General features: G+C 38.6%; 1 protein-coding gene and 1 long non-coding RNA gene across 7 annotated transcripts in view; one reads left to right on the forward strand and one right to left on the reverse strand.

Moving 5' to 3' along the window:
• Positions 1 to 9,374, reverse strand: LOC140623681 (uncharacterized). Of its 4 annotated transcripts, none has more exons than XR_012023234.1 (7): positions 8,454 to 9,374; positions 8,041 to 8,122; positions 5,968 to 6,041; positions 3,298 to 3,405; positions 2,307 to 2,379; positions 1,390 to 1,517; positions 1 to 1,281 (listed from the first exon to the last, which is right to left on the reverse strand). It is a non-coding gene; the product is annotated as an uncharacterized lncRNA (long non-coding RNA). The 4 variants fall into 4 exon arrangements; XR_012023235.1 differs by having other exon boundaries at positions 1,390 to 1,545; XR_012023233.1 differs by lacking the exon at positions 1,390 to 1,517 and having other exon boundaries at positions 3,302 to 3,405; positions 8,454 to 9,373.
• Positions 9,074 to 25,468, forward strand: part of THAP9 (THAP domain containing 9) — a 20,811-nt gene continuing 4,416 nt past the window's right edge. The window contains exons 1-4 of one of the 3 annotated variants that reach the window (XM_072810166.1): positions 9,074 to 9,293; positions 15,056 to 15,251; positions 16,543 to 16,846; positions 18,004 to 18,154. In XM_072810166.1, the coding sequence (XP_072666267.1) occupies positions 9,214 to 9,293; positions 15,056 to 15,251; positions 16,543 to 16,846; positions 18,004 to 18,154 (731 nt within the window). In that variant the 5' untranslated portion in view covers positions 9,074 to 9,213. Of the gene's footprint in view, positions 9,294 to 12,329; positions 13,707 to 15,055; positions 15,252 to 16,542; positions 16,847 to 18,003; positions 18,155 to 25,468 lie in introns of those variants that run through there. The other 2 variants (XM_072810168.1, XM_072810167.1) reach the window with 2 other exon arrangements.

Genomic DNA, 25,468 nt, shown 5'->3' on the forward strand with positions numbered 1-25,468 from the left:
TTGAAAATTATAGCATTTTATTTATTAAAGTCTCAAGAATAGTTTTAATATTGCTTGCCTTCTCATATAACTTACAATATGGAGCAAGCATCTTTTCTACACCTTGGCAAATTGTCATACTCCTTTCAACTGAGTTTGGATTTGCCTCTAAAATTTATGCATTCAATGTCATCAAATAGGAGTGTTCCTTTAATGTGGTTTTTCACCTGCCATCACTTCCTCTGAAACATATTGATCCTTTACAACACACAACTGCTTTCGTCATTTATAACAATGTTCGCCTTCACTAAATTCTTCTGGCTGTATATGTAGAACTACTTCTTGATTGGCAGCAGTGTCAACATTCCCATGGTCATCTGTATCTTCTAGAACTCCAACTGCATTCCAGCCAAACCTTGTGAAGTTTTTACATAGTAGTCTTGCACTACTGTGCAAAGCAAAGACTACCTGTGATTCTTGGAATATGGGTGCAAATTTCACAGATGCTTCTCTGAGCTTGCAGCTTCACCAGATAGCAGAACATTAATCAATTCATGCTGACTTTGTAAACAATGAAACCAGCCTTTATTATTAGAAGGCAATAAGATGTTCTTTTTCAGTCTACTTGTAGTTACCATTTTCCTTCAGTGCAGCAACTAACCTCAACACTTTGGCCTGAATACTAGCCAAACTGACTGGGATTTATTTTTACAGTCCTCAATCCAAAGGAGAAGTAAACATTCCATTTCAACCATACATGCCTTTCTGTTCCTAGTGTAATTTAAACTAAAAAATCTTAAAGCATTTTACCTAAAAGTTCTTGCTTCATCGAACTTTAAAAAGATGGTTCATTTTATAGCTTCATGTAAGCCCAGGTCTTATCTTGTCTTCACTATGCTGTCACCATTTTCAAATCTTCTAATGACATCCAATTTCATTTCTGGTGTTAAAACTTTTTCTTTGCTGCCCAGTCATCTTTGTTGACCAATTCTGTCACATGGGTTTATCACTGGGAAACAAGTAGGCAACATAACTACATGCTTTACTCTGCGTGTGAACTATTAGATGTTCAGTGATCAACCACCAAGAGACTTTGAAAGAAGCGACATAAGTGTTTACTGACCATCTTTTATATGCATAATCTTTTGTGGAATAAAGAGCTATCTGCAAAACTTATGCAACAATCTGGTTACTATCGCGGTAACTGAAATTTCAATCATGTTGTAGAGGGATTGGTGTTATTTAACTCAACTGTGAAAACTGATCTTCAAGTAACTGGAAACAGTGCAAAGTAAGGACTACCTGTATTTAAAAAGAAGAACTTGTATTAGTTCACGGAACAGCCAACTTTTAATCCAATCTAACTACTAACCAAAGCTAGCCATAGATAAAAAACAAAAACTGAATTACTCATTGGAGCTGGAAAAATGTTTGAAGACAATGTAATACAAAATTCTTCATATTAGGATTTGCAGACAGTCCAAAGATATCCTTTTCAGAGTTTAGGCCCCCTTTCCTCATTTCAATAATCTTGAGTTCTGCAAAAGAGTAAAGTCCTGGACAAATCTAATATTGTCCAGATTATAAAACTTTACAATTCTCACAAGGCACAAGGCTGTATGTGTATATAACTTATTCCATACGAGCCAGCACTATGTTTACTTCTGTGTAACAGTAGCATCCATCCCATTAATTTTTTAATTTTGTTTTTGAATGCACTTATTTGTAAATATTTTCATTAAGGCCTATAAAAAAAGTTTTTATCAATTTTATGTTGGTAGAAATTTATGAAATAATGAATTTAAATCAACATTGAGTAGTTGTAAAAATTTTTCTATTTAATATTCCTCAAATTTGTAACACCCCAAGACAACATGCCTAATTAGTGACAGATTAATGTGGTATTAGATTTGAGATTCCCAGCTTTTGACTACCTATGTACGTATCTACTATTCTTGAATAAAGCTTAAGTTATAGGATGGATGTTCACTGGCATATTAAAGAGTCATTTATAGAACATCCAAAAGTTAAGCAAACTTAAACCCTGGAATATATGATATCTAGTTTCATATATTCTAATAGCCCCTATCTATTTCAGGGGCTGAATTACATCATTATTTTTGAGAAAAGATGACCATCAAGGTTACAAGTCCTGACCCCAGCTACCAATTGCCTACCCTGAATCAAATCTATTGATTTAGAAAATTATATCATCTTTGAAAGCTGAAAGCATAAGGAAAAAAAAATTGAGTACGATATTCACATTATGCTCAAATATCAACTGTTTGCTAAGATCTGATTTTCTGTTCATCAAATTAACCTCTTACCTTTCTATAAAAATGTTCACTGTTTATCAAATCTGACACGTGATGTTAAGAAAACCGCCCTTCAATTTCATTTCTAAAAGGAAAAACATTATTAAATCAACATACAAAAACTACATCTGTGCTTTTCTTCTCCCACTATGATTTTCTTTTTCCATTATGTCCTCATCCACATACATTAATCACAACAAATCATGATGTGAACAGCAGTGGAAAAAGTTTAATCATTGGACATTTGTATTTTTTTTCCTATTTTCAACTTAAGCTGTAATCATAAGGTTTTCACGGTTTAGCCCTTTCTATAGAACACATAATGCACATTTCTTTAAATTTTAATTATCATAAATTCCCTAATTTTACTGTGATTGGGAAAAAACTCATACCAAAGATAATTTCAAGTGCATTATCTATCTACTTTGTATAAGATTACCTTACACTAATTTAGAAATGTCTTCTCAACGTTAAGTTTGACATGGAGGGACGCCTGGATGGCTCAGTGGTTGAGTGTCTGCCTTCGGCTCAGGGCATGATCCTGGGATACAGGATCAAGTCCTGCATCAGGCTACCTGCGAGGAGCCTGCTTCTCTCTCTGCCTATGTCTCTCCGCCTCTCTGGTCTCTCTCATGAATACATAAATAAAATCTTAAAAAAAAAAAAAAAAGTTTGACATGGAAAGGGTAATCATAACTTAAATACATTCCAAAACTGAGTATATCTTGTTTTATATGTAATGCTTGTTAATAGTCAAGGTTTCTAATAATCAGAAGCAATTAAACTTTAAAGGAAAAGGGGCACAGCTGTCACTCCTAAGAAATAACTTTTAAGCAGGGATAAAGGGAAAAGGCAGCTCAAAAAATTACAAATCTCAGGCACTAATTAGAATCCTGCCAATTAGGGGCATTCTGATTGCTTAGCAAAGTCTATATTTTATTCATTAAGAGAGACAGAAGACCATGGGGGGAGGGGATCAACAGAAAGAAAAAGTATGGGGTACCTGCCTGGATGGCTCAGTGGGTTAAGTATCTGACTCTTCTTAGCTCAGGCGTTGATCTCAGGGTCGTGAGTTCAAGCTCTGTGTTTGTCTCCACACTGGGTGTGGAGTCTACTTATAAAAAAAGAAAGAAAAAGACTACTTACCATATTGGATAAATATCAAGCTTTCGAGGAAAAGGACAAATTGCTTTAAAGCTGCTACTGCATATTTATACCTTTATTCCATCCTATGTCAAATATTTCTGTGCCTTTAAGTAACTGGACTACATTCCTTGAAAAACTGGAAACAGAATTTTTATTTTATTTTTTTAAAGATTTTATTAATTTATTCATGAGAGACACAGAGAGAGGCTGAGACACAGGCAGAGGGAGAAGCAGGCCCCATGCAGGGAGCCCGACGTGGGGCTCGATCCCAGGTCTCCAGGATCATGCCCCGAGCTGAAGGCAGCGCTAAACCTCTGAGCCACCGGGGCTGCCCAGAAACAGAAATTTCAACCATTCCACGTCAGTCTGCACCCTAAGCAAAATTCTCAATTTTTATCTATAATCTGCTTCCAGCTTGTCTAACCACTTCCACCTAGGAGTAATTGGGAGAGGGGAAATGGGTACAAGAAAAAATATATATAATCAAGGTAGAGTATTCTCTAGCTATAAAATGAGTCTTACATACTCCCTAGAAAATTTCCAAAAGAAATGTAGCATCACTTATGGAATCTATATATGCACAGGCACGCAACTATACACCTTAGAAAAGAGAGCATTTACTTGGATACATACACTCCTAATTATCTGACCAGAGGAGAGGATCGATTCAATAAATTGAAGTGGTTAAAAAAAAAAGTGTAGTAGTCAATCTTTAGGATGATCCCTAACAATCCCCACCTTTGGTATTTACATCCTTTTATGTGCCTACTTACATGCTGTCTTGGCATATCTCTTTTGGATCATTCCCTCTGGGCAAAGCCAGTTGTCATGTTGTGGGGATACTCAGGCAGCCTATGTTCACATGGTGAACAACCTAAGTCTTTATCTATTTACTCAAAGATTTTATTTATTCATAAGAGACACAAAGGGAGAAGCAGGCTCCCTCTGGGGAGCCTGATGCGGAACTTGATTCTAGGAATGCGGGATCACAACCTGAGCTAAAGGCAAATCCTCAACCACTGAGCCATCCAGGCGTCCCAGAACTGAAGTCTTTAGCCAACAACCATCAAGGAATTGAGGCTTATTAAGTCAGTCTGGAAACTGATGCCTCTCTGCTTTGCCCTCCTCCCACTCTAAGATAAGTCTTTATTGTTGCAAACTAAGTTTGGGATAATTTTTACATAACAGTAAATAATACAGAGAGCCACAATCCACATTCAAAAAGTAAAATGCAAGGATGCCTGGCTGACTCTTCATTTTCACTCAGATCATAATCTCAGAAACCTGGGACTGAATGAGCCCGGAGTTGGGCTCCCTGCTCAGTGCAGTCTGCCCCTGCTTTGCTCTTGCGATCTCTCTAGAATAAATAATAAATCTTGGGCAGCTCTGGTGGCCCAGCGGTTTAGCGCCACCTTCAGTCCGGGGTGTGATTCTGGAGATCTGGGATTGAGTCCCGTGTCGGGATCCCTGCATGGAGCCTGCTTCTCCCTCTGCCTGTGTGTCTCTGGCTCTCTCTCTCTCTCTGTCATGAATAAATAAATAAAATCTTAAAAATAAATAAATAAATAAATAGATAAATAAATAAATAAATAAAAATAAATCTTAAAAAATAAAGTAAAATGTACAACTTACGAATTATCTAAAAAGATCTTTAATTTTTTTAATTTTTTAAAGATTTTATTTTATTTATTCATGAGAGACATAGAGCGAGAGCAAAAGGCAGAGACACAGGCAGAGAAGCAAGCTCCATGCAGGGAGCCCAATGTGGGACTGGATCCCGGGTCTCCAGGATCACACCCTGGGCTGCAGGCGGCGCTAAACCGCTGCGCCACTAGGGCTGCCCAAGATCTTTAATTTTGAGGAAAGGATTAGATTCAGAACAGTTTTTTTACAGCTGGTCACCAATAATTTCAAAACCACATGGCTTTCTGAACTGAAAAAGGATGAAAAAGAATGTAAGTCAATTACTAGAAATACATCTTAACATATGAGGGCAACAAGGGTTCCAGCAGAACTAGCTAAGAATCTGACAGAAGGGTAAGTGTTTAACAAGGAAGACACCAGTCCTAGAAAGCAAAAAGTCTATTTGCTTTTGAGGTGCAGGGTAGCTCAGTTGCTTAAGTGTCTGCCGTCAGCTCAGGTCATGATCTCAGGGTCCTGAGATGGAGCCATGAGTCAGGCTCCCTGCTCAGCAGGGAGTTTGCTTCTCCCTCAGTGTCCCCCACCATGCTCTTTCTCAAATTAAAAAAAAAAGTTTACTTACTTTCATAGGGTTGTTTTGAGAAGTAAACATTGTTTATAAAAACTATACTGTATATAAAATGCTTAATACAAAGCTTGATCTGTAATGGTTTAATAACCATTAGCTGTTACTTTTCTTCCCAAGCTACTGAATTAATGAGATTCCCTAACAGGAAGTAGATTTCACCAAAGCCTTCATAAATCTTTAGTTGGACAATACTCCATTTCTAACTCACTACTATTGTTCCAAGATACTTAATACATTTAAAACAGAAAGATATACTACCTCCCCTGTATATTTGGAGTAATTATCTTCCAAGGCTGAGGAATCTTTTCCCAACATCTCCAAGAATGTAATTCCTGAAAAGAGATATTTTCTTTTAAATTAGGTTGCACAATTGCCAATGCCTTCTTTAACACAGCTTACATATCCTCATTTATATATTCAATAATCACAACGGTTCATTATGTGAACAGCAGTGAAAAGGTTTAATCACTGGATATGAAGTTATTGGAGGAAGCAAAGATAATCAAATGATCAAATTGAGAACCTCAAAGTCACCCAGTAAAACAGTAAAAAAGAGCAACAAAAATGTAAAAGTTATAAACAAATATAAAGATACATAAATACAACTCAAAAAAAAAGGTGCACTTATGAAGGATTGCATATTTCCTTATCCAGAAGTATACTAAGAATACCTAGGGCGGTGACCCCTTGTGGCTCCCATAAAGTTTTTCATTTAATCAGTCTACACCATTAAAGTAAATCTGTTTTTGCAGCAGAGCAATTTTCAGTAACTTGCTTGTAATTAATAATTACAAGAATGCCTTCAGAATAATGTGAGAGCCACAGTTTCATCTTTCCTAGATAGCCACAGTATCTGGAATCCAATTAAGCAGAAAAGACTTCTATTCCTCCTAACAGTGATACCGAATTAGCAACAGGGGTACTTTCAACTCTAACATAAGAAAATGAAAAATGATGGGACCCCTGGGTAGCTCAGTGGTTGGGGTGCCTGTCTTTGGCCCAGGGCGTGATCCTGGAGTCCCGGGATCAAGTCCCACATCGGGCTCCCTGCATGGAGCCTGCTTCTCTCTCTGCCTGTGTCTCTGCCTCTCTCTCTCTCTGTGTCTCTCATAAATGAATAAATTAAAAAAAAAATCTAAAAAAAGACAAAGAAAAATGAGAGCCTGCACCTGGGGCTCCCTCCCTAGCTGCACCCACCCACCCTGAACAGGTTATACCATTTAGCAGCCCATTAGCTCAGAGCTCCACTTCGATATCTATAACATCTAGCATCCACCAACCCTGTTCTAATATAATATACCTTACAGCAGTCTCCACTGAATTTAACATTTAAAGGGGTCGGAGGAAGGCGTAGGAGTTCTTCCCCAGGTACTTGTCACTCTTTTAGAGATTATCAAACTGCATAGATTTTGAATAGTCAATGCTAACTTTTTTCTTCCTACGAGCACTGCTTTTTTCAGATGCACAATTTTTCTAAATATAAATTATCTTTCAGGAATACATATGACATTAGAGTAGAAACATGTTATCTATTGGTGTGCCACAGACTGAAAAGACAAATTCACCTTAAACACTGTCTCTACACTCAAAGAACATCCTCTAGCAGGTTCCCTACAAACCCTAAGTCCTTAAAAATCAGGCAACACCACAATGAAGTACCACCTCACACTCTCAGGAACATGAAGAAAAGGGAACCCTCATCCACTGCTAGTGAGAATGTAAAATGGTCCAGCCACTTTGGAAAAAGTATGTCATTTCCTCAAGAGTTTAAACATAATTAAGTATATGATCCAGCAATCTACCCTGAGGTATATACTCAAAAGAAATGAAAACATATGTCCACACACAAACTTGTGCATTATTGTTTATGGCATAAACATTCCCCCAGAACGGAGACAACCCAAATGTTCCATTGATGAATGGATAAATAAAATCATGGCAGTATATCCATACAGTGGAACATCTTTTCGCAATTAAAAAAATGAAGTGTTGGGATCCCTGGGTGGCGCAGCGGTTTGGCGCCTGCCTTTGGCCCAGGGCGTGATCCTGGAGACCCGGGATCGAATCCCACGTCGGGCTCCCGGTGCATGGAGCCTGCTTGTGTCTCTGCCTCTCTCTCTCTCTCTCTCTCTGTGACTATCATAAATAAATAAAAAAAAAAAAATGAAGTGCGAAGAAAAAAAAATGAAGTACGGATCAATTTTCCGTCAAATTCAGTACTATCCTTAGGCCATGTGACTTCCAGAAAACTACATACACAAAGGCTGTTAATTTCGTTCAAACAAGATAGGATCATATTATAATGGAAAAGTAGATGTGAATAAGTAATACCTTTGGCTGGAATTTGGATAAAGGAACAAAAAGGGAAAAAAAAAAAGAAGCAATGTCTTGGAAATGCTGCGATCGTTCTTGCCTGTTGGGAGAAGGAAATGAAAAAGTTGAACGAAAAGTACAAACTGTTGTTTCCTTAATGGACTCCAACCAAGTGGAAGAGAAAGCAGCCACTTAATATGTTAAGCATCTCTTGAAAGACACGAAATAGAAACTACGCCCTACGTTGGCCCCAATTTGTCTCTTCCACTAAAATCGGTAGCTCATGCCGTAAATATACACAAGACATCGTTCTACGGCCCTGTCACTCCTTGAAGTTTTCCATGATGCCCCACACCCCAACCAAAATCATTTCATTGTCTCTCCCCTCCTGCTCCTCCCAGTGCTGCCGCCAACAGCCCCAGGGACCTTACCTTACTTCCTTCTTAATTCCCCCGCATAGTGACAAATTCCCTCCCTTGTAGAAGAGGGTTCGTTGAACTAAACGTCGACGTAGCCTAGTCTCTCATTCAAGCTCCTCCGGGGTGGCTTACCTCAGGCCAACGATACCAACAGCCCCTATGTTATCTCCACATCAGGGAGCTACCAAATAAAATGCAAGGAGTTGATAGGCCTCTCAGCAGATAATTTGTTTTGAGGCCCGATTTTGTCTTCACTATTCCTACGGCACCGCGTTTATTAACCCTCTCCGTCCCAACTCTTCCTCCAGCCATATCGTCGTCACTTTCAGAATTCGCACCGGAGACCTAAGCGCGTGCCGCTGGCTTCGCCTCAACGTCGCTGCCGCCTCTCCGCTTTGCGTCCTCAAGTTCGGCCTCACGAGAATCCCGATGGCATCGGATGTAGCCAGACGGGGTTGAAACGGGAGGAAAAGGAGCCCATCAGCGACTAAACCCCACTCACCACCCTCGAACCCAGAGGGAGGAGCCGTCAAGCGCTCGTCTTCGAGCCCCACGATTTTCCGATTGGCTGCGGCGACGCGACGTGGCCCGTGATTGGCTACGGCGTCAAGCGCAGCGCCCACGAAGAGGGAGGGTAGGAGTCTTGCGCCTTAAGAACCCGCCTTTTCCGACAAATAAAGGTCGTAGCCGCCGAGTCCACGGGCGGAGCTAAACTTGTCGCGATTAATGCTGTCGCAGGGATACCCACAGTGGAGCCCCACGTAGCAAGAAGATGACCCGAAGTTGCTCGGCAGTGGGCTGCAGCACCCGGGACACCGTGCTGAGCCGGGAGCGCGGCCTCTCCTTTCACCAGTGCGTGAGAGCAGCCTCCGGCTAACTCCCGGCGCAGCCAGGCGGGCAGTAGGCCGGGGTGGGGCGGGGCCGGGCGCGCGTCGCGCCGTTGACGTGACGTGACGTGACGTGCGTAGCGTGGGGGAAAGGAACGTGGGAAGTTGGAGAGTTCGGGTGTTTCTTGCTCTTCCCGCGTAGGGTTTGCGTCTAAGTGGCTGATTCTTTCTCGTTGCCTGCCGGTTGCCTGGTGGCTTTTAGCGAGGGTTATTCGAAAGCGAGTCGTGCTTCCTTCCTTTCGGTCGTCTTCTCATTTAACGTGAGGAGACGGGAAGGGAGGGCATTTGGGGGAGAGCTGCGGAAGGTGTTCGGTTCCCTCAGACTGTGCGGCTTGCTCGTGAGCGTGAGCGTGAGCGTAGATGAGTTTTCACCAGAACGCCCGTCATTGCAGGTTATTCAGTAGTAGTGGCTGAGCTCTAGGAGGCGGGTCCCGTTCTGGCTGGATCTCGTCGTGGCAGGGAAGTTCTCATTTGGCTTAAGTGTGGGACCGATTTTCAGACCAGTCTCATTTGAACCCACGTCTGCGTAGTACTTCTGTGGTGTCCGTGTGTGTTCGTAATACGTATATATGTCATTCAAATCAAAGTTCAAGGCGCGGTGGGAAGTAAGAAAGCGGGTAAGACGTTCTCACAAAAATGTACTTGAAAAAGGTAGTCTACTAAAGTGATAGGAGATGAAGAGAGTTAAAACCATTGCCAAGGGACTTTTATGGGAAAATCAAAAAGAGTTTTATGGGGCAGGTGGTATTTGAAGTGGACCCTGAGCTTTTTCGGGAGCAGGAGGAAGATAGCACTCAATAGGAACAGCATGGGAAAACGTAAAGGCGTGGGAAGCACAGAGATACCTGATAGAGGAGTGGAAAATAGTTTAAAGACATTTACAAAGAAAAGGTTAAGGAGTTTCTACTAGGTGTGGTAGGCCTTTTGTAGTCATTGTTTTTTTTTTTTTTTTAAATAGAGTTGATTCCTCCTCCACTTAAGCTGTTGTGATTGTATCTTTTTCTCCTTTGGGATTCCCTCCCCCAACTAATATGTTCCTGTTCTCTTTTTTTAAAAAAATAACTTATTTGTTCTTGAGAGAGAGACACACACACGCACACAGAGAGGCAGAGACACAGGCAGAGGGAGAAGGCAGATTCATCGCAGGGAGCCCGAGGTGGGTGGGACTCAATCCCCAGACCCCGGGATCTCACCCTCAGCCCAAAGCAGACGCTCAACCTCTGAGCCACCCAGGCATCCCTGTTCCTCTTCTCTTTATTTTAATAAACTGCTCCAGCTACTGATTACTTGCCTAAGACAGTGAGCACGCTCACATTACTTTCATTTCTAAACAGACACACAAACTCGAGCTTCTGTACTCCTCTGCGCTAGCCTACGGCTTCTTCCCTCTAGCCAGGCTCCTCAAAACAGGAACATAACCTATTTACCTAAGTCCTATTGACTTTTCAACTTATTGTTGCCAGATATCTGTCACTACTGCTCTAATGCACTAACAAAGGGTCACCGGTAATCCTGCCAAATCTAAGCGAGCACTTCTAAACCCTTCTCTTGACGTCTTTAACTTTTAGTTGTATCGACTACCCCATGAAACTTTAACCTCCATTGGCTTTATTGACACTCTGTCCCAGCTTATTTCCTTTTTCTCTAATTTTTTTTTCAATTTTTTTGCTACCCTGCTTTTCCTTTTCCTGTGCCTTCTTAGATTCTTAAATGAGGAGGAGTTCTTATACTGCTTTTATTTATTTTACTTATTGAGGACCAAAATAAGACCTGCTTAATTTTAAGAAAGGAAGGTGATGCAATTATTACAAGAGTCTGCTGTGAGTCTTTCAGTCTGATTGATTCCCCATTCATTCCATTGTCCTGATTCCTGGAAATGATTTTTCTAAAAATGCAAATTTTATGCTGGTTCCCTGAAGGAAGGATTTGTTTTTTTAAGATTTATTTATTTATTCGTGAGATACACAGAGAGGCAGAGACATAGAGGGAGAAGCAGGCTCCTCACAGGGAGCCCCGTGTGGGACTCGATCCCGAACTACATTCTGAGCGGAAGGGAGGCGCTCAACCGCTGAGCCACCCAGGGATCCCTAAAGGAAGGATTTTAATCCGGGCTTTTCAATGCATGAAATACAGTCCAAGCTCCTCTGCAAAGCCTTTCCTCCTATACCTCTCTTCCAAAACTGGAATTACATTCCCTCTATATTTCTGTGCTGAATGAAACACATGTCCTTATGTATGAATGGGAGGGAATCATCTTTGTCTTCCTATACCTAGGAAGTTGTAAAGAAGGTAGGAGAAATGAGAAGAAGATGAGTTAGAATACTATGGTGTTAGTCCTAGCACAAGGTAGTATTTGTCAACATTTGTCAACTTAACATTGCCCAAAGACATCATCTTCAAACTTACTGATGACAGAACCCTCTCCACAAAGAAATTTGAGTACATGTCCCTGATATATGCACGGCGATTTATAAGTTACATACATGAAGCGACGTACTAATATATACTATGGAACACAAAAATTAAAGGATGGCAAAAAAATTATAAAAATCTAATTTCTTCAAATCTCAGTAGATGAGTGCATATTCCTCTGGAGGCCACTGACCGGAGGGATGGATCCTAAACATACTACAGCATACAAGATCTATTATCATCTGGCCTCTAGCTATCCCTCCAGCCCATCTGTACCAAGTACCAGCTACCTCTACGCTCTCCTTTAACCCTCTCCAGCCTCCAAATTAACTTATTTTTTAATGCTTTATGAACCAGTAAGATCCAAGTAGTTATTTTATATCTTTGTGTTACTGTATCTGCTTGGAGTGGCCACTCTCTGCATGGCAAATTCCTGTTCAGTTCTTGTTCCAGTATTATCTCTTCAGAAGCCTCCCCCAGCATTCCAAGTCCGATTACAAGAGTTACATTGCAAGGACACAGGCAAGGGGCTGTGGCTGAAACGCATGAGTCGAAATGACTAAAGGTGTGGAAACTGTTGTTATGAGAATACTGGTACACATAAATGGTTGAATATTAAGTGGGACTGGCAAGTAAAGTGGCACTTTGAGTCATTCTCTTTTTGTTGGTGTAAAGAAATGGAACAATTTATTTCATAACCAAAGAACTATATGTATGATAATTTGGAAGCGTTTTTACCTGAATTGTAATGGATTCTATTTTTAGACTTTTAATTATGAAACATTTCAAGCATACTAGCAGGCAAAAAATAATACATAACAAACACCTATGTACCCATCAGAAGAATTAAGCAGATGCTAACATTTTGCTTTGTTTCAGTTTTTTTCTTTTTCCCCTTAAAAGAGAATTAAGTTACAGATATAGTTCAAGTGTTACCCCTCAATTCTTTCTCTCTCTCCTCAGAGATTACCACCGTAGAAAGGATTTTGTTAGCCAGTTTTCTGGAAAATATATGCAGGGAGCCAAAGATACATTTCTGCCAGCAGTGTAAAAAAGGCATAGTCAATGGGAGAGAGAAAATGGATTCTGTATTGATTTACCGAATTCATTATTCTATACATGAGATGATGATTGGTTTGGGACTTTTCTTTTGCCAGAGGTGGCTTTAGAATAGGGAGACATGAATTCCAATTTCAAGTACTATTTAGTGGTAGCTATGCTTAGCTCTGGTCTTGGTTTCATCTTTTTGAAAGGATAAAAACCTTTTGTGCAGAACTTTTGTAAGACTAAAACTAAGTTTTCAAAACACACACCTGGGTGCCTGGCTAGCTCAGTTGGAAGAGTGGGCAGCTCTTGATTTCGGATTGTGAATTTGAGCCACCCACCTACGTTGGGTGTCGAAATTACTTAAATAAACTTTAAACATATATATATGGCTCAAGGTGAATGCTTTAAAAGTAGCGTCAATTCTTATTACCAATATAATTTTGTTCAGAATTCAAATTAGTCATGCTGGTTAGACTACACTATTATCCCAACCCTTTAATGTTTTACACATAGGAAATATTTAATACTTTGGGGCAAACTAACAAAGCTATTTGGGACTGTACTTCAAGGGCTCCAGGTGGCCCAGGCCATTCCATGGACTAAGGGGATTGATGGCTGTGGTCAGCAGGCATGCCAGGTGGGAAACTGCATCTGAGGATCAGGCTATATGATATAACTTGGTGGACTAGCCACCTTTTTACTGTCCTTTACCATAGTTAGAGACTACACCCCGACTCTGGAAAAGATGCCTCATTAACATGTGCCATTAGTTAAGAAAAGAACTCTGTGAAAAGAGATGGATTTGCCTCACCCTTATGAGAAAAATAATTTCCTCTTGATCAAGTAGCATCATCTTTCTGGAACAATAAAATGAAAGTCCTGAAAGTGGAAGTGTTTCCTAGGAAAGCACAAATTCCAGGTAGTACTTTACCGTTTACAAAAGGTTTTGAATGGATTTGCTGCCTTGTACACTCTTAACAACCCTGTGAGGGGGCTCAAAGATTGAGAAATGTATCTATACCATGTGGCTGATAAAAGGTAATTGAAGCTTAAATACAGGTTTTCCAATTCAGTGTTTTTTCTCAAGGTGATTGAGAGAACATCTCAAAATTGTGTTTTACCTTACTGCTACATTATTTCCCTAACAATGAGTTGAGAAATTTAAAATTTTCACTAGTTTCAGTTTCTAACAATTATATACCTTAAAACCTAAGTAAAAAAAAAAAAAAAAAAAAAAAAAAAAAAATATATATATATATATATATATATATATATATATAAATCACACAGCTACCTAGGTCTGTCCCCGAGATAAATCAAGGAAGGAGGGCGCAGAAAGAGTAGTTTTGTGAGTTTCATTATATTAATTTTGTAAGTTTTTTTTCTCCCCAATTTCTAAACATAGTAGTATGGGCTTAAAAATAGAGAAATACAAGGTAATTTTTATATTCAAGGCTAGGAAAAAGTGGTGCCTTTCAAAACAAGAGAGGAAAATCAAGTATGGGAAATGTACTTGTTTTTCTACTGCTTAGTGACAAATTTTTTAAAAAATGCAGTGGAAATGTTATCTCACAAATTCTGAGGGTAGGAATTCAGGAGCGGATTAACTGGGTGTTAAAGGGTGTCTCATAAGATTGCAGTAAAATGTTAGCCGATACTAGAATCTTCTGAACATTTGATGAGACTGAAGGGTGTGCTTTCAGAAAGCTCACTCAACATAGCCTTTGACTGGAAGCCTGTTTCTTGCCAAGTAGACCTATATCTCTATAGGACTGCTTATGACATGGCAGAGAAGCTCTGCTCAGAGAAAAATCATTCGATAGAGGGAACAAGTGCTTTTATTATCTAGTCTATTGCCCATTGCCACTCCTGCTTTTTTTATTTCTTAGAAACAAATCACTATCTCTAGCCCACACTCAAGGGGAGAGTCAGCTCCATCTTTTAAGAGGAGGAGGAGCAAAGAATCCAGGGACATAGTTTAAAGACTATGTCAGAATCTGCTTTAGATTCTGTTAAGTGTAGGCAGTGAAGACAAAGTGTGGTAGGATACTTAATATGAGAATTGCCCTTGTACAAATTGAAGCAAATGAAATCAGAACTCTTGGATTAAAAAAAAATCAAAGAACTTTGAAAAAAATGAAATCAAATTAAGTAAGTTTAACTAGACTTGATGTTTATATAAAGCAGTTAAATAAATGGATTTATGTAATAAATACTGTAGTATTACTATAATTTCATGTTAATGGAACTTTAATATGATTGCTGTAGATTTCCAACTGATACCATACAGCGCTCAAAATGGATCAGGGCTGTTAATCGTGTGGACCCCAGAAGCAAAAAGATTTGGATCCCAGGACCAGGTGCTATACTATGTTCCAAACATTTTCAAGAAAGTGACTTTGAGTCATATGGCATAAGAAGAAAGCTGAAAAAAGGAGCTGTGCCTTCTGTTTCTCTATACAAGGTACTTAACTCTAGGTACATACAGAATTAAATTCTACAGAGCCTTTAAAAACCAAGATACCTCACATTAGAGCTAGAATTTACAGAGATTTAAGAAGAAATCCTAAGTCTTAAAATTCTTAAAATAAATCCAATAATAGATTTTAAATGCTTAGAAAACTCATTTTTCATTTTTTTAAAAAATCTACATGGAATATTGGAATTTTGTAAAAAAAATTAGGTATATAAAATGCAAATAATTGTCAAGACACACAATAAAGATTACTAAACTGATTGCAAGAATCAACTAGTAGATACCTTAGAATTCAGGCTGTGTAAGACAGGTTCCAGAATACCTAGAAATTACACCTTTTTGGGGGCTCCTCCCAGTGATGTTACTGACCTTGACCAAAAATATACCTAATTATTAGCATCCATATAGAGAGGTATATATGGAAAAGAGAGGGCTTTCTGTGAGTCAGTCACCAGTATTGGTGTTACATCCTGAGATTTCTTCTGTTTCCGTGTTCTCCTTTTATCTCTTGGCCACCTTCTTGTACATGGCTCATCACGTCTGCACAGGCTGTAGTCATCTACCTCTTCCATCCTGATGCGTGCATTTCTAACTGCTCTGAATTCTCTTTTCAAACTACTGTATTCTTTTCTCAAATTCTTTCAAACTACTGTATATCTGATAAATTGACTTGCTTTCATGCTTTTGTGTAAAATCAATAATAGTCATTATTTATTGAGACCTACAGTGGTCCAGGCCATTGTGCCAGGAGATTTACATAAGTCATCTTATTTTATCCTTAAAACAACTCTGTATTATTATCCACATTTTACAAATGAGGAGCTGATGGATTTAGTGACAGCTACTAAATGAGGAAGTCAGGATTCAAACCCAGTTCAGTCTTAATTCCAAAGCCCGTGCTCTGTCTACTATGCCTGCCTTTTTGCAAAAAATAAGTCATGTGATTGCTCCTTTAAAAAACTATTCAAAACTCATTACCACGAAGCCTTCCCAAATTGCCACCTTTCTGTTGTTACCATTACCATTTCAGACACTTTCAGCATCGTGTTAACTTTCAGCATCAGGTTACTATTTCTGTAGAGATGAAAAAAAAAACCAAAAAACTTCTTTCACATTTTCCTTTAAATACATTGGCAAAAATCAGAGATTATGACTTTTTTCTTTCATAATTAACTCTCCCAAGCAACCAGGTGAGTGTTTTGCATTTAGTGGTATTTTTATAGACAGTTTTCTGTGTGATAATTTCAAAAATAACCTGAATTTGATGTTTCTATTGCAGGTTCTTCAGGGTGTACACCTTAAAGGTAAAGCAAGACAGAAAATCCTAAAACAGCCACTTCCTGATAATTCACAAGAGATTGCTACTGAGGACCATAACTACAGTTTAAAGAGACCTCTGACAATAGGTGCAGAGAAACTGGCCGAGGTGCAACAGATGCTCCAGGTATCCAAAAAAAGACTGGTCTCTGTAAAAAACTATAGGATGATCAAGAAGAGAAAGGGCTTACGATTAATTGACGCACTTGTAGAAGAGAAACTACTTTCTGAAGAAACAGAGTGTCTGCTACGAGCACAGTTTTCAGGTATGTTCCCCTTTTCCAAAATATCATAAAGTATTTACTCTGCTACTGCTTATGAAAACGTGCTCTTCATTGAAACATGAAGTCTCAGGGTAAGCAAAAAAGAAAGGAATTGCCAAAATCCTTTTATGTATTTCCAGCTTTAAAAGTAATGTGGTTTATTATAGGAAAAACGAAGAAATATACAAATGATAAAAGTTAAGCATAATCCTGCTACCCAGAGATGAGATAATATGGTTGATACCATATACTATACTTTGCAGTTTTTATAAAGCACTTATTCATTTTACTGCAAATTCTTTATAAGCAGTTTTAACTGCTATGTAATTTATCACTAAAGTGTTTTTGCAGCAGAGTTGAACCAGATAATTTCACCAGTTCTCATTGAGCTTGAAAATTCTATGAATCTCCATATTATTTTCTAAAATGTTCTATAGAAGACAGATATGTCCATTGGAAAACTACCTACTCTTCTTTGTGAACAAAGAAGAGGGACAAAATAAATCTTTCCAACTTACTCTTTGATGAAAGCAGTAGAGATTTTGGATTTACGTTCTGGTTGAAAAAAAAAAAAAAGTATGTCTTATTTCTAGAAAAGAATAGGTATCACCAAAGGAGGAGAATATTTTGTGTTTTTCCAGTAGGGGAAAACAGACATAATAAACAGGAATCCCCAACAGGAAAGAGGATTTTTTTTTTTCCTTCAAGGTAGGGAAGATTGTCTATTCAATCTGAATAGCATCCCATCCTCAGAAATGTTTCTTGTGTCTCATTTTCACCCCTCAAATAAATGGTAATCAGGGAACAAAATAAATAAATGTGCTCATAATCCAGAGACTTTAATTTTATCCACTTATTTCATTTTCTTCCCTCTTCCTCTAAAATTCTCCACTTAGGCTGCCAGTGAATAGTAAAACACAGTGATTCAGGTTGAAACTTTTTTTCTTCCCTCTTTTGAGTGAAATGATTCAAGATGAACAGGATGAACTAGTCAGGAGGCTCTATGATTGGATATTAACCATTGAACAAACTTAGTTAAACTGTGATTGGATTTGGATTTGGATGCCCATTGCATTTATATCCAAATGCTGTGATCTATACCTGAAAATGTTACTGTACACACTCTTCATCACAAAGAATAAATAAATTTATTTTAACAGATTTTAAGTGGGAGTTGTATAACTGGAGAGAAACAGCTGAGTACTCCACAGAAATGAAACAATTTGCATGTACACTCTACTTGTGCAGTAGCAAAGTCTATGATTATGTAAGAAAGATTCTCAAGCTGCCTCATTCTTCCATCCTCAGGACGTAAGTGAATTACTTTTTAGATGTTAAAGAAAATTAGTATTTTATTATTTTATTGCATTTTATGTGTTAAGGCTATTCATACTCAAACTCTTATTAGTCCATTTTCTCTTTTTAGAAGATTTTAGGTGGTACTTGCATATTATCACAGCAGCAATATTTTCACCAACAACATGAAGGCAAATACTTTGACAACTTTTTTGCATCCTCCAGGTGGCAGAGACACTGGGTGATTAAAAAAAAAATCCGGATTCTAATATACTTTAGTAGTTTTAAAGATTTTATTTATTTATTGACACAGAGAGAGGCAGAGACACAGGCAGAGGGAGAGGGAGAGAGAGAAGCAGGTTCCATGCAGGGAGCCCGATGTGGGACTTGATCCCGGGTCTCCAGGATCACACCCCAGGCTGCAGGCGGTGCCAAACCGCTGCGCAACCCGGGCTGCCCACTTCAGTAGTTTTAATATTGGACTATCCTAGAAAATCTAGAACAGTTCTAGATTGACACCATTGGTTTGAGACTAAGCACAAAAAGCTGCATTTTTGTAAGCTCTATAAGTTGATGCCCGTGGCAGGTTCTGGGAGGAGATTTTGGTAAATAATTTTGTAGGATTTGTCATTAAAGTACATAGATATATTTATAATTCTCTTAGTGTAAAGCAGATAACGCAGTGGCTTTGCAGTAATGTTTTATGAAAGTAACACTCAACTTTTACTATTTTTCTTATCACTGGTTTTACAGATGCTTTTTAATATTGATCAATTGGGCTTAAAAATGACGGAAATCTATTGTCTCAGAGTTCTGGAGGTTACAAGTCCACAAAATCAAGGTGTCAGCAGGGTTGGTTCCTTCTGAGGGCTGTGAGGGAGAGTCTGTTCCATTCCTCTCTTCTTGACTTAATTTGTAGTTGGTGGTCTTTTTTCCTGTGTCTCCTTACATCATCTTCCTTTATATATGTGTGCTTCTGTGCCCAAATTTCTTCTTTTTATGAGGGCCACTCATGTAGGATTAGGATTCACCTTAATGACCTAATTTTAACTTGATTATCTCTGTAAAGACCATATCTCCAAATAAGGTCACATTCTGAGGTGCTGGGGCTTAGGACTCCAGTATGTCTTTTTGAGGGACAAAATTCAACCATAATAGTCACTTTCCTAATACGTAAACCTCCTCATTGCCCACAGCCTATAGGCTAATTCCTTCCTATGGTTTTCTGAACTTCCCATGATGTGGGCCCTGCTGGGCTCCAGGGCTCATCTTTTGCCTCCCTCTTTCCCCTCTAGCATTCTATGTTCAATTGCTGCTTCTTGCCTCAGGGACTTACTGTTCCTGTACCCATTCTCTCTCTCTCTCTTTCTATCTGTTGGTCCTGGTGATTACTCTAGTCTTCAGACTCAAATTAGATATGACATCCTATCAGAAGCTTGGCCTGCAGTAAGTACTCTTCTCATACAAATGATACAGAACTGAATCATAGTACTTTTATTTTTTTTTTAAGATTTTATTTATTTATTCATGAGAGACACAGAGAGGCAGAGACATAGGCAGAGGAAGAAGCAGGCTCCCTGTAGGGAGCCCAGTGCAGGGACTCGATCCTGGCACTCCAGGACCATGCCCTGGGCTGAAGGCAGGCGCTCAACTGCTGAGCCACCCACACATCCCTGAATCATAGTTCTTAAAACACTGTTTTCCCACTGGACCAGGAGCTGCCTCAGTCTGAGGTCTGTGTCTGATTCTGTTATGCTACTTTCTTATACGGATCCTGCATGGTACCTGGAGCATGCTCTATGGTCCCTTGGTAAATATTTGTGGAAAGAAAAAAAAAAATGCCTCAACAGTCACTTAGCATTTCAAATAGATGTAAGGAGGAAATGCAGTGGACCTCAAGTTGCTGTCTAAAGAACAGTGTTCCATTTAATTCAGTGTAGATAAGGCGGAGGCCAGCGGGGAAGGACAGCAGTCCCCTGTCCTGGAACATGCCTCTTGGTTTCTTACTGCTTCAATTTTAAAACAGACTCAGAGGGGCTCTGAGCTGGAGAAACTCTGCGAGATCATGTAATTAACATATAACACTATTCTAGTTTTAAGTGTATAATAATTATTTAGTATTTGTATATGTTGCAAAATGATCACCACACTAAGGCTAGTTAACATTCATCACACACAAAATTAAAATAGCTTTTTTCTTGTAATGAGAACTTTCAAGACCTATTCTCTTGGCAACTTTCAAATATATGATATGGGGACCTCTGGGTGGGTCAGTGGTTTCAGCGTCTGCCTTTGGCTTAGGTCGTGATCCCAGGGTCCTGGGATCGAGTCCCACATCAGGCTTCCTGCATGGAGCCTGCTTCTCCCTGTGCCTGTGTCTTTGCCTCTCTCTCTGTGTGTCTCTCATAAATAAGTAAAAAAACAAAACAAACAAAAAACAAATATACGGTACAGTATTAACTGTAGTCATCATGCTGTGTATTATACTCTTTTTAAATAATAATTTTCCTCCACATACTATTAAAATAATACTAATAAAAAATAGAAATGAGAGAAAAAAAGAAGGAAAATTCATTAATCCTTCTACCAATTGTTATATGTAAACAATTATTATTAACATTTAGGGAATTTTCTTCCAGTTATTCTTCTGTGCTTAAATTTATTAGTTTTTTTACATAGTACGATCTTTAATAACTGCATAGTATCAGGTAGTTGTACTCTACTTAACCACAGCATTCTCCAACTGTTGGACATTTATTTATATTGCTCCCGTTTTTTGGTTGTAATGGCCATTTAATATATTGAGTTGAACATTTGTGTATAGGCTTATTCATGCTCTTCCATAATATGATTGTGCTTTTTAGACCAGATGTTATTCTTATTTTTAAATGTATGCTTTCTGCTAGGCAGGAGATGTTTTTATAGACACTATATTGGTATCTCCCCCTTCTATGCCTTTTTTAGTCAAGTTCTCTCTTCACCGATTTTAAAAACCACTGATTCCTGATTTTGCACTGTGGTTTATGTGAGATGTTTCATTTCCTATAGTTCTACATCAACTTCTGGATTAAATATTCTCTGGCAATTCCAGCTCACACTGATCTTTTCTCTTTTCAAGTCATTTTGCGTTTTATAACCTTTGCTATGACATTATCTTAGTACAATTTTATTTTTTTAGATTTTATTTATTTGATGAGAGAGAGAGCATGCCGGCGCACAAGCAGGGTGAGCGGCCGGCAGAGGGAGAGGGAGAAGCAGGTTCCCCAGGGAGCAGGGAGCCCAACTTGGGACTCAATCCCAGGACCCTGGGATCATGACCTGAGCTGAAGGCAGATGCCTAACCGACTGAGCCACCCGGTGTCCCTATTTAGTACAACTTTAGTACTCAAAAAGTTATTATTTCTTTTGGAACTTTGTCTGAAACTAAAATACCTTGTTTAATATGATAGTAATACATGCTTGTTATAAAACATTCAAACAAGGGGCAGAAAGGCAGAGATACATATTCAATAGGTTAACAGATTTGGTAGTAGGAAAATGAGTTTTTATTGGATTGCTTCTATTTTCTTAGTGATAGAAAGATAATAGCTGAGGGGCACCTGGGTGGTTCCATTGAGTAAGTGACCAGCTCTTGATCTCAGCTTATGTCTTGATCTCAGGGTTGTGAGTTCAAGCCCCATGTTGGGCTCTGCACTGGGCAAGCTTACTTAAAAAGATAATAGCTGAGAGTTGGGGCAGGAGACATAAGAAGTTTGGGGGGGGAAGGAGAAAATGCGAATCATTGTTTTTCCTCTTTGATGATGGAGAGACAGTTATATGATAAACAATTAGATGATGACAGACCAAGCCAGGCTTATATTTTTAAAAACCTTTGATTCAGACCGGTACCTCCCTCACTAATTTCTACTTGTATCTTTCTCTAATTCTTACCCACTATCAGCCACTTCTGTAATTTGCTGTGTTCTGATGTTGCATCTTTTTCAGTTCTCTCTTAAATTCTTTATGTCCAGAACCTTCCCAGAGCTGTGCTTCAGATAATTCCAGTTCTTTGGGTCTTGAAGGTAGTTTGTTTTCACATATCTTTTGTAAGAATGTCCTAACATCCTCAGCCTTCCTTATTTTAATAATGATACTTATAGTATGATATTGATATTTTCTCTAACTTTCTATTTAGGTATTCATTGTAATATAGTAAATTAGTTCCCTCTAATAGAGAAGGTAATAGGAGAGATTCAGAGATAAACAAGACTATGGGAAGAGCTAACAGTCTTGAAAAACATTCAGCTCAGCATCATGGCTCTTCAGCAGTTCTTCTCCAGGCAGTTTAAAGCCACCCAGTAGACTCCCTATAATCACTCCATGACTAAGCTGTTGTTTAATTTAAAATATGTTGTTGAGAATGTAAATTTTTGGTAAAAATTGTGTGAAGGAGAATTGGAACGTGAATTAATTTTAAATTTATTCATCCAATTCTGTGCATTGGAGGTCCAAAATTTGTTTTTAATTTCTTATAAAAGTTGAATCCATTTATTCTAATACTTGCATAAGTAGATTTACTTTTGTATCCTATTCCTAGGAATTGCATAAGTGACAGGAGTATGTACGTGTATATATGTGCACATGAGTACATGTTACAGTGCTGTTATCTAAAAAATGGAAATAACCTGTTGAAAGACAGGTTAGTGTAACAGCGTAATTTATGGCTTAACTATACTATGGGATACCATGTACACATTTAAAATGCTGTAAGTCAATAGTTAAGGACACAGAAAAATATTTCTGTAACATTACTATTAAGTAAAAAAAAAAAGATTCAGTATAAATTTTAAAAATTGTATCTAGGTGTGTATATATACATAAAGAAATCTGGAAGAATGTCCCTGAAATATTAAAGTGATTATTACTATTTGCACATTTCAGTATTGTTTTACTCTTAAAAAAATAGTGTGCCTTTTTTTACTATCAAAAAAAATTTTCATTTTAAAAGGGAAGAAAGGTTAGACACAGAAATCAGTCACTTCTCTATAGTTCTTTTTTAGATTTAGATCTTTTATTATTATTATTTTTTTTATTTATGATAGTCACAGAGAGAGAGAGAGAGAGAGAGAGGCAGAGACACAGGCAGAGGGAGAAGCAGGCTCCATGCACCGGCAGCCCGACGTGGGATTCGATCCCGGGTCTCCAGGATTGTGCCCTGGGCCAAAGGCAGGCGCCAAACCGCTGCGCCACCCAGGGATCCCACTTCTCTACAGTTCTAAGTCACAAACCTGGTTTGGGTATTTCCATTTTCAGATATAGAAACTTTAAAAACAAGGCCACATATCTTTCTGCCTGATATTCAAGACCTCATTCTCATAGCTATGGACATAAAAATACTATTTAGATTTCTATTTAGAAATCAAGCTCAAAGAACATAAACTTTATCTTAGCCTATTTAAACTAAAAACTTTTACATCGAGGCATGAAATACTTTCATTACATACTGATTCCATATGCAACACAGTAAGCATCTTTGGTGTTCATTTGAGAATCCTAATGCAAGAAAAAGAACTTAAAGTTAAAATTTGGAAGCATCTTTGCAAAGGGTATTCAACATAGTAGTGGGCTGTAGCACTGACCTGTTTCATCATTATTTTACTATTTTAAAATATAAACAACCAATTGATATTTAAATTTTTTTTGATTAATACTTTTGTCTCTTAAATAAGTTATAAGCAACTTAGAGTCAAAGTATGTCTTTTGCATCCTATAAATGTGTTTTTCAAACCCATTAGTGCATTTTGAAATCAGTTTAGTGGGACGCCTGGGTGGCTCAGTGGTTGAGTGCCCCGCCTTCGGCCCAGGGAGTGATCCTGGAGACCTGGGATCGAGTCCCACGTCAGGCTCCCTGCATGGAGCCTGCTTCTCCCTCTGCCTGTGTCTCTGCCTCTCTCTCTGTGTGTGTCTCTCATGATTAAATAAACAAAATCTTAAAAAAAAAAAATGAAATCAGTTTAGTGGGTCATAATTGGCATTATATACACAATGTTATATATGTGTGTGTGCATAGCATGTAGTGACGGTAAATTTCATTTATGGAACTTTTAGGTTACAGCAAAATATTTGGAAAGCCCTGTCCTGAAATACTTAGAGAGGTACATTTAAATTAAATAGTGATCGGGCAGCCTGGGTGGCTCAGCGGTTTAGAGCCGCCTTCAGCCCACGGCGTGATCCTCGAGACCTGGGATCAAGTCCCACGTTGGACTTCCTGCATGAAGCCTGCTTCTCCCTCTGTGTCTCTCATGAATAAATAAATAAAATCTTAAAAAAAAAATTAAATAGTGGTCGACTGTCCAGGACGAAACCTTGGCACCTTAGAATATAGCCCCAAAATCAGAAATACTAACGCCTACCCAGGGTACCTGGATGGCTCAGTCAGTGAAGCATCTGCCTTCAGCTCAGATCATGATCCTGTGGTCCTGGGATTGAGCCCCACATTGAGCTCCCTGATCAGCGGAGAGTCGTCTTCTCCCCCTGCCTCTGCCTCTGACCCACCTCATGCTAACACTCTCTCTTTCTCTAAATAAAAATCTTAAATAAACAAAAACAAAACCCCAAAAGTTACTTGAGTTACAAAAGTAGACCTCAGGGTGAACTCTCCAGTCTCTACTTTAGCATCCATTTAGTCTTATTTTAGACAATGATTAAACTTGGCTGTTGCTTTTCCTGAGCCTACAACAAATTAGAAAGAGTAAATCAGAACTGTGTAAAAACGATTTTGAAGACAAATGCTAAGGTTAATAGGAGTGCATAATCAGGAGTCTGGGAGGGTTGAGGACACTACAGAAGAACTCCTAAGGTAATAATGTAGGTACTTTGTGTAGGGCAGACCAATGCAGACACCTTAATTGTCCCTGAGAGCATAATTTTGAAGCTACAAGGAGCAGTGGGAAAAGCACTAGCAGGACCTCAGGAAATCTGGCTTCCACATTTGTACAGAACTAGCAGCACAGCCAGGACCATGTGGCGTAAGCTCTTCCTGTGTCCTAGTTTCCTAACCTGTAAAATGGGGTAGATGTGCTAGATACTCCCAGAGTTTCCTTCCTCTACAACAGTTTTTTTTATTTCATTGAATTTACAGGTAAGACTGGTTTATGATCTAAATTTTAAACACATCAATTAGAACAAAGTGGGTAATTGGTATACTTTAAAAAAAAAGTAAATGAGCAATGAAAATTGCTTTGTGGTATGTTTGCATCTTGAAATACTACTCACTACTCTGTTTCTCAGTTTCCCCATTATTTTACTATTTTCTGGTAACTATATGAATACATGCTTGAAAATTTCTGT

The sequence above is a fragment of the Canis lupus genome, chromosome 33, assembly GCF_048164855.1.
Source record: "Canis lupus baileyi chromosome 33, mCanLup2.hap1, whole genome shotgun sequence".
Taxonomy (NCBI): domain Eukaryota; kingdom Metazoa; phylum Chordata; class Mammalia; order Carnivora; family Canidae; genus Canis; species Canis lupus.